Source organism: Lithobates pipiens, unplaced genomic scaffold (genome assembly GCF_037356315.1).
Source record: "Lithobates pipiens isolate NorthernLeopardFrog02 unplaced genomic scaffold, aLitPip1_a1.2 Scaffold_23, whole genome shotgun sequence".
NCBI lineage: Eukaryota > Metazoa > Chordata > Amphibia > Anura > Ranidae > Lithobates > Lithobates pipiens.
The window spans coordinates 18,644,331-18,654,003 of record NW_027507785.1 but is presented as its reverse complement, the minus strand read 5'-3'; the positions used below and the strand labels follow the sequence as shown (position 1 = coordinate 18,654,003).

Below are 9,673 nucleotides of genomic sequence, written 5' to 3'. Positions count from 1 at the left end.
TAACATATCATTGACACTCCCAGCCGTCCGCATAGGGCAGTGTGAACTGCCGGCGGGAGTAATGCGATGCGGGAAAACGCCGCGGATTCTCGGCGTTCCCGCATCGCAGCGGTGTGAACCCGGCCTTAAGAAGCACACAGAAGACAAAGCTCTCTGGAAAAATGCTTTTTATGGTGTCAACTGTAGTCAGCAAAGACTTGGCCCTAAATTGTGAAGGATATTCTGGATTATAAAATGAAGTGTTGGTTGTAAACTGTTCTCTTTATGTGGTAGATGTAAACTGTTTACCACAACTATGCAGACTTAAGGAGCGGAGGTCCACCCTAAAGTGGACCTTCCGCTCATCGGAACCCTCCCCCGCTCCGGTGCCACAATCGGCACCTTTCAGGGGGGAGGGGGGTGCAGTTACCTGGATAATCCAGGTAACTGCACCCACTTCCGGGATAGCTCTCTGCGGAAAGGGGCGTAACTTACGCCCCTTTCCGCAAGTGCCCGCCCCTTCCCGCAAGTGCCCCGCTGCCTGCTGGGAAACACACAGATCCCAGAGGCAGCGGGGAGCGTCCTTATTGCGCAGTGCGATTCGCGCATGCGCAGTAGGGAACCGGGAAATTAAGCCGAAAGGCTCCATTTCCTGATTCCCATACCCAAGATGGCGGCGGCAGGACCCGACAGGCGACCTGGAGATCGGCTTCGGGTGCCGACATCGCGGGCGCGCTGGACAGGTAAGTGTCACTATTTTAAAAGTCAGCAGCTGCAGTATTTGTAGCTGCTGGCTTTTAAAAAAAAAAAAAACGCGGAGTCCCGGTGGACTCCCGCTTTAAGATTAGTGATGGCCGAACGGTTCGCCCGGCGGTCGTTTCGCGGCGAATTTCGGTCGTTCGCGGTCCACTCGTACGCTCGCCTATTGCCGTCGTTCGCCCCGGCGGACTTACGTGTTTAATGTGTAAAAGAACTTTGACCTACGATGACACATCCATCATGGGGTACAGGACAGCCAATTGAGACATGACAGCACATGGACACTTGGACATTCCCCCTAACTTATAAATACACCGATCCGGCGGCCATTTTACATTCTTTCTTCTGTCACTATAGGGAAAGGTTGCTGTGTGGAGTAGGGACAGATAAAACGCTAGCTATTTGGTACACAAAAGTTCTTTTCAGGACTGGTATAGGTGTTAGGTTTATATAGGTTTGCTGTGCTACTGATTCTTGCAGCAGCCTGAGTGTCTTTTGTCAGTTTAGAGAAAGGGAAAGGACGGTGTGTGCTACAGGGAGAGTCAGTTTAGTCATCATCATCATCATCATCATCATCATCATTAGCTGTTACTATCAGGTCCACAAAAGAGCTATTCCAGTAACCACTAATTGTTCCAGGCTCCTCTTTTTTGCCACTTTGTATAGGGACAGGAAGGAAGCAGTGTGTCAGGCAGTGAGGGTCAGTTTAAAGACTTGCTGTTACTATTAGTTCCACAAAGGTTCTTTTCAGGACTGGTATCAGTGGTATGGTAATAGGCTTGTACACGTATAATATTCTTTCTTCCAAATATAGAAAGAATATTATACTTGACTGCTGCCCTTCTGCTGCAGTCTGCTAATCATTCACAACTCACTTGTTCCACAAAGCTCTTTATCAGGACTGGTAACTTGGTCTGTGTAGGGTGCTACAGTACATAGGGTTGAGTGGGGTACAGTCTGCTGTTCTGTAAGGACCGCTATCGGTCCACAATAGATAGGGTTGAGGTGCACCACTGCTGACCGCTGCCCTATACTGCAGCAGTCCTTCATTGGTATAGGGACTGACGTACAGTCTGCTAATCACTAACACACAACCTGCTTGGTCCACAAAAGTTCCTATAAGGACTGGTAACTTGGTCTAGGGTGCTACAGTACATAGGGTTGAGTGCGGTACAGTCTGCTGTTCTGTAAGGACCGCTATCGGTCCACAATAGATAGGGTTGAGGTGCACTACTGCTGACTGCTGCCCTATACTGCAGCAGTCCTTCATTGGTATAGGGACTGACGTACAGTCTGCTAATCACTAACACACAACCTGCTTGGTCCACAAAAGTTCTTATAAGGACTGGTAACTTGGTCTAGGGTGCTACAGTACATAGGGTTGAGTGCAGTACAGTCTGCTGTTCTGTAAGGACCGCTATCGGTCCACAATAGATAGGGTTGAGGTGCACCACTGCTGACCGCTGCCCTATACTGCAGCAGTCCTTCATTGGTATAGGGACTGACGTACAGCCTGCTAATCACTAACACACAACCTGCTTGGTCCACAAAAGTTCCTATAAGGACTGGTAACTTGGTCTAGGGTGCTACAGTACACAGGGTTGAGTGCGGTACAGTCTGCTGTTCTGTAAGGACCGCTATCGGTCCACAATAGATAGGGTTGAGGTGCACTACTGCTGACTGCTGCCCTATACTGCAGCAGTCCTTCATTGGTATAGGGACTGACGTACAGTCTGCTAATCACTAACACACAACCTGCTTGGTCCACAAAAGTTCTTATAAGGACTGGTAACTTGGTCTAGGGTGCTACAGTACATAGGGTTGAGTGCAGTACAGTCTGCTGTTCTGTAAGGACCGCTATCGGTCCACAATAGATAGGGTTGAGGTGCACCACTGCTGACCGCTGCCCTATACTGCAGCAGTCCTTCATTGGTATAGGGACTGACGTACAGTCTGCTAATCACTAACACACAACCTGCTTGGTCCACAAAAGTTCCTATAAGGACTGGTAACTTGGTCTAGGGTGCTACAGTACATAGGGTTGAGTGCGGCACAGTCTGCTGTTCTGTAAGGACCGCTATCGGTCCACAATAGATAGGGTTGAGGTGCACCACTGCTGACCGCTGCCCTATACTGCAGCAGTCCTTCAGCGGTATAGGGACTAAGAGTTTTGTCACAGGGTCATTTAAAAAATGACAGGCAGAGGAAGAGGCAGGCCCTTCCGCAGGGGTGGTAGGGGTAGGGCAGGAGCAACAGCCTTGAGCCAAAGTGGGAAATTGCAGAAGGTGCGTTCAATTACTTTAAAGGACGCACCAGACTTGGTTGAGTGGCTCACTCAGCCTTACTCTTCTGCACCCTCCTCATCCTCTCGATCTGCACCCTCTTCTTCACTCTCTGCTATGTGCACCCCCAAAGACACTACCACCAACAACACCACCACCACCACCACATACCTTCCGCTTGAGTCACAGGAATTATTTTCCGATCCATATCAAGAGGACATTTCTGATGCGCAGCCACTCTTGGTATTGGATCAAGAAGAGGAGGTAGCAACAACCGCTACTCAGCAGTCTGACGACAGTACCCAGATCAGCCCAAGGAGGAGGTTGGTCCCCGGTGTTGCTGCCTACTCTGAGATCTCTACTTATAGGGGTTGGGGAAGGTGACGTTGATGATGACGTGTCTAGTGATGTCACGTGGGTGCCCACAAGAGAGGAAGAGGAGGGGAGTTCAGAGGGAGATATGGACCAGCAGATAGGGAGGAGAAGCAGGAATAACTTACATTGCACAGGAGGGACAAAGCAGACTGCAAATGTATCAGGAGCGAGTCATCGACCATGTACGGTCACATCTGGCGCTCCCAGGACACCGGCACATGGCTCCGCAGTGTGGGCTTTTTTTAACGTGTCCGCTGCTGACAATAGCGTTGCCATCTGCAATCTTTGCAGTCAACACATTAGTCGCGGTAAGCCCAACACTCACCTAGGGACGACCGCCTTAAGAAGGCACATGAGCAGCCATCACCGAGCCGAGTGGGAGCAACGGAACACACAAAGCCACACTGCAGGCTCTCACCGTCCAGCCTCGTCTTCTACTTCTCCTTCTCCTCTCTCCTCACAATTGTCCTCCACTCCACCTTCCATCACGCCAAGCTCACGTTTTTCTGCAAAAAGGCAGGCTTCCGTGGGCCTAATGTTCGAGCGTAAAAAAATGATGACGCCGGATAACCCTCTTGCCCAACGGTTGACGGCTGGCTTGTCAGAACTGATAGCCCGCCAACTACTGCCATATAAACTGGTGGACTCGGAGGCCTTTCGCAAATTTGTGGCCATTGGAACACCACAATGGAAGGTCCCAGGAAGGAAGTATTTCTCAGAGAAGGGCATCCCAGAGCTATATGGCCATGTTCAGCGGCAAGTGAATGTATCTCTGGCACACAGTGTCGGTGCCAAGATACATCTGACCACAGACACGTGTTCTAGCAAACACGGGCAGGGAAGGTATATCACTTTTACTGCCCACTGGGTGAACCTTCTGACGGCCGTCAAGCATGTAACCCGTGGCACCCGTGTAGATTTGGTTTTACCGCCACGGATTGCATGCAGGCCTGACTCTTCTTCTCCTCCTCCTCCTACTCCATCCTCCTCCCTCTCCTCCTCAGCTGCCTCCTCCTTTTCCGCTGTTAGCGTCTCTTCCGCTGCACCGCCCAAGCTCCCCAGAACCTATTCCACATGCCAGGTGAGACGTTGCCATGCCGTGCTGCGTCTGTTGTGCCTGGAAGCCAAGAGCCACACTGGCCCGGCACTCCTTTCAGCTTTGCGTTCACAGGCAGATCAGTGGCTAACACCGCTCAATTTGACAGTTGGTAAAGTGGTGTGTGACAACGGTGCCAATCTGCTTAGCGCATTGAAACAGGGCAAAATCATGCACGTGCCATGCATGGCACACGTCTTAAACTTGGTCGTGCAGTGATTCCTTGTCAAATACCCTGGGGTCCAGGACATCTTGCGGCAGGCAAGGAAAATCTCGGCCCATTTCAGAAGATTTTACATGGCCATGGCTCGCCTTGCTGACATTCAGCAGCGACACCATCTGCCGGTCAGACGTCTTATTTGCGATTGCCCGACACGATGGAACTCAACCTTCTATATGCTTGATAGGCTGCTCCAGCAGAAACGTGCAGTTAACGTCTACCTGTATGAACTCTGCGAAAGAAACGGTTCTGGGGAGCTGGGGTTTTTTTCACCACGCCAGTGGCTGCTCATGCGCGACGCATGCAGACTTCTGCGGCCATTTGAGGAGATCACCAAACTGGTCAGTCGCAGCCATGGCGCCATCAGTGACATGGTACCTTATGCCTTCTTTATGGAGCGTGCATTGCATTGTGTCATTGATCAGGCTGTGGAGGAGCAGGAGCGGGAAGATGAGGAAGTCGCAATGCTGGATGAATTCCCAGGGGGGGCTACTCTATCTGAGACAAGTCAACAACAGGAGTCTGAAGAGGAGTCAGAGGAGGATGGTGCCGGGGCGGATGAGGAGGAGCAAGAAGAGCGTGCTTTAAACCTTTCTGGGATCCCTGTTGTGCATGGATGGGGAGAGGAGAATGAAGAGGACGACATTATCCTGGATGATGAGCAGGAGCCAGGCCACCACACCGCTTCCACTTTAGTGCAAATGGGGGCCTTCATGCTCCAGTGTTTTAATAGGGACCCCCGTATAAAAAGCATAAGGGTCAAGGACCAGTACTGGGTGGCAACGTACTTAGACCCCCCGGTACAAACACAAAATGGCGGAAATGTTACCGCCGTCGCAGAGGGCTGTCAGAATGCAGCACTTCCAGGCCTTGCTTCGAGAAATTCTGCATTCTGCTTTTGCGTGCGCTGGCAGAGGAGCAATTCCCACTCCCAGAGAAGGATTTGCGGGTACCAATCCAACAGCGCCTGCAAGAAGAGGCCGGTTTGAAGATGTGTTGGTGACTTCGGATATGAGGTCATTCTTTCAGCTGACCCATCGACAGGTGTCATCCGGATCCAGCATCAGGGAACGCCTAGACCGTCAGGTGTCCGACTACATTGGGTTAACGGCCGATGTGGACGCTCTGAGGAGTGATGAACCCCTGGACTACTGGGTGGGCAGGCTTGACCTCTGGCCAGAGCTTGCCCAATTTGCAATCGAACTGTTGGCTTGCCCCTCATCCAGTGTCCTGTCCGAAAGGACGTTCAGCGCAGCAGGGGGGATCGTGACCGATAAGCGTACTCGCCTAGCTCACGACAGTGTTAACTACCTCACATTTATAAAAATTAATGACGCATGGATCTCGGAGGAATTCAACACATGTGACCAGTAGACCATGTATATGTCTATAAACTATTTTTTTAATCAAGCACACAGACCTTCTTTCTTCATTTGGCTCACTTCCTTGTCCCAAAAAAGCACACCGTACTATATGCCCCTACCCTCCTCTTTGAAGAGGTTGAGCGGTGTCATATTTCTACTGGGGCTGCTTATGATATGCCTGTGCTGTGCTGACTTCCTCCTGGGGGTTCTTATTATGAGGGGATCACACTATCCCTGTGCTGTGCTGAGTTTCTCCTGGGCCTGCTTACTATGAGGGGATCACACCATCCCTGTGCTGTGCTGACTTCCTCCTGGGGGTTCTTATTATGAGGGGATCACACCATCCCTGTGCTGTTCTGAGTTTCTCCTGGGCCTGCTTACTATGAGGGGATCACACCATCCCTGTGCTGTGCTGACTTCCTCCTGGGGGTTCTTATTATGAGGGGATCACACCATCCCTGTGCTGTGCTGAGTTTCTCCTGGGCCTGCTTACTATGAGGGGATCACACCATCCCTGTGCTGTGCTGACTTCCTCCTGGGGGTTCTTATTATGAGGGGATCACACCATCCCTGTGCTGTGCTGACTTACTCCTGGGGCTGCTTACGGTGCTGCTGTCAGTGCTGTATATCACGGTGCTGGTGTGAGTGCTTAATGTCACGGTGCTGCTGTCAGTGCTGTATATCACGGTGCTGATGTCAGTGCTGTATGTCACGCTTCTGATGTCAGTGCCCTCTATCACGGTGCTGCTGTCAGTGCTGTATATCACGGTGCTGTTGTCAGTGCTTAATGTCACGCTTCTGATGTCAGTACTCTCTATCACGGTGCTGCTGTCAGTGCTGTATATCACTGTGCTGATGTCAGTGCTGTATGTCACGCTTCTGATGTCAGTGCCCTCTATCACGGTGCTGCTGTCAGTGCTGTATATCACGGTGCTGTTGTCAGTGCTTAATGTCACGCTTCTGATGTCAGTACTCTCTATCACGGTGCTGCTGTCAGTGCTGTATATCACTGTGCTGATGTCAGTGCTGTATATCACGGTTCTGATGTCAGTGCCCTCTATCACGGTGCTGCTGGCAGTGCTGTATATCACGGTGCTGATGTCAGTGCTTAATGTCACGCTTCTGATGTCAGTACTCTCTATCATGGTGTTGCTGTCAATGCTGTATGTCACGGTGCTGGTGTTAATGCTTAATGTCACGCTTCTGATGTCAGTACTCTCTATCACGGTGCTGCTGTCAGTGCTGTATATCACTGTGCTGATGTCAGTGCTGTATGTCACGCTTCTGATGTCAGTACTCTCTATCACGGTGCTGCTGTCAGTGCTGTATATCACTGTGCTGATGTCAGTGCTGTATGTCACGCTGCTGATGTCAGTGCTCTCTATCACGGTGCTGCTGTCAGTGCTGTATATCACGGTGCTGATGTCAGTGCTGTATGCCACGCTTCTGATGTCAGTGCCCTCTATCACGGTGCTGTTGTCAGATGCCTCTATCACGATGCATGTGTCATTGCTGTATGTCACGCTGCTGGTGATCATCTCCTGCACCCTCTTCTTTGCCTACCCTGACCTTCCCTCTCCTCCATTACCTTCATGCGCTCCACAGTCCTGAATTGTCAGAACAATTTCCCATATAAAAAAAGAATGCTTGTAGTTATCGATCCCAAATTCACCTCATACATGTGTTATGTCATTGGCCATGTGGTGGGACTATGTTTGCCCTGCTAATAATTACCTCGTGGCTGCAAATTCGACCTAAAGGTTTGAAACGTTCGCCTCCCATTGAAGTCAATGGGGCCCGCCGCGAACGTTCGGTTTCGCGAACGGTCGGCCTCGTTCGCGGTCCGCGTTCGCGAAACGTCCCATCGGAGGTTCGGGCCATCACTACTTAAGATCAATAAAAATTTTAACTCAAATTTTGCCTTTGCTTTTGATACTATTTCACCTTCCATACTTGTTTTCTCTTGGAAAAATCTTGTTAAATGAATCCGTACTGCTTCATTACATTTCTAAAACTAATTAGTCCATAAGGAGCAAGTGTAACAACTATGGTCCACTGGGAGGACTTGGATGCAGTGATTGCAAGAGCTTAAATAATGAGTGAACTGACAGCTTAAGAAACCTATAAAAACCCAACTGAATTCAAGAGAAAAGCAATGCGCCCGACGAGAGTCACACTAATATCCAAAGGGCTTCTGTGAATTCAAATTTTCACTTTACAGAGTTTAGCTTGAATAGAACATTTTAAGAATTTTTGACTCTGCAAGACCTAAATCCACGTTATGAGTTTATCTCTACAGAATGTCTCGGCAACTATTACCAACTTTGTTCTGGTGGGGCTTATTGAGATTGAATCATTTCGATATGTATGTGCTCCTTTGGCTCTTGCATTATTTTCAATCACATTGTTTATGAGTTCTATGATTGTCTATACAACATGGACAGAGAAAAGCTTGCATGAACCTATGTACATCTTTATATGCGTCTTGGTTATCAATGGCATGGTGGGGAACGCATCATATTATCCCAAGCTGGCCATTGACTTGTTGTCTAGATGCTCAACCATTTCATTTACAGGATGTTTCTTTCAATCTTTCTGTATACAGTTGTATGGAAATTGTGAAATGTATTTTTTTACGGCAATGGCATATGACCGATATCTGGCTGTAGGCCACCCTCTGAGATACCACATTCTGATGAACAACTTTACACCTCTAATAATAGCATTTGCCATATATAGTTGCTTACTGGTGACAATAACTGTGAGTATATTATTAACATTGAGACTAACTTTTTGTGAGGTGAATATGAACAATATCTATTGTGAGATTGCTGCAATTCAACAGCTTGCTTGTAACGATATAACAGTTAACATTATCTATGGAATAACTTTGACCTTGTCCACAATAATAGCCTGCGTGCTTGTAATAATGTACTCTTACATAAGAACAATTGTCATCTGTCTGAAACTTTCTACGGAATCCTCTCAGAAAGCTATACATACATTGCTGACTCACATATTGGCCTTCTCCTTTTATGTCGTCACCCTCTTGTTCGTTACTTTAAGATCCAGGATAAATTGGGGTTCTACATCAACTAATTTTCATGTTATCATACCTTTGATTGGTACCAGCATAGCTATTTCTGCAAACCCTCTGATCTACGGGATAAGGACCAAAGCTCTCAGAAAAAAAATTGTATGTAACCTGCAGAAAATGGTTGGCAAAACAAAATAAAAAAAAGTTTATATTGGTAAGGAGTCTTAACATTGTAGAGATATTTTATTTGTCTAAATACCTTTTTACCTTTTTGGGATTCTGTAGGTAACAGAGAGCTGTAGTCCAGCCTGTTGGAGTGTGCCTGTTATGCCCCGTACACACGATATGATTTTCCGATGGAAAATGTGCGATTGGAGCTTGTTGGAAATTCCAATCGTGTGTATTCTCCATCGGACATTTTCCATCGGAATTTCCGTTGCACAAAATTTGAGAGCTGCTTCTCAAATTTTCCGACAACAAAATCCGTTGTCGGAAATTACGATCGTGTGTACACGATTCTGGCACACAAAGTGTCATGCATGCTCGGAATCAAGCAGAAGA

At 48.5% G+C, this 9,673-nt stretch overlaps 1 protein-coding gene across 1 annotated transcript; it reads left to right on the top strand.

The window, feature by feature from the left end:
- The first annotated feature begins 8,246 nt into the window (after positions 1-8,246).
- LOC143926860 (olfactory receptor 5AP2-like) lies at positions 8,247-9,430 on the top strand. The gene has a single exon (XM_077450900.1). It carries the CDS (start codon positions 8,357-8,359, stop codon positions 9,308-9,310), a length of 954 nt encoding a protein of 317 aa, XP_077307026.1. The 5' UTR covers positions 8,247-8,356; the 3' UTR covers positions 9,311-9,430.
- Positions 9,431-9,673: the final 243 nt, after the last annotated feature.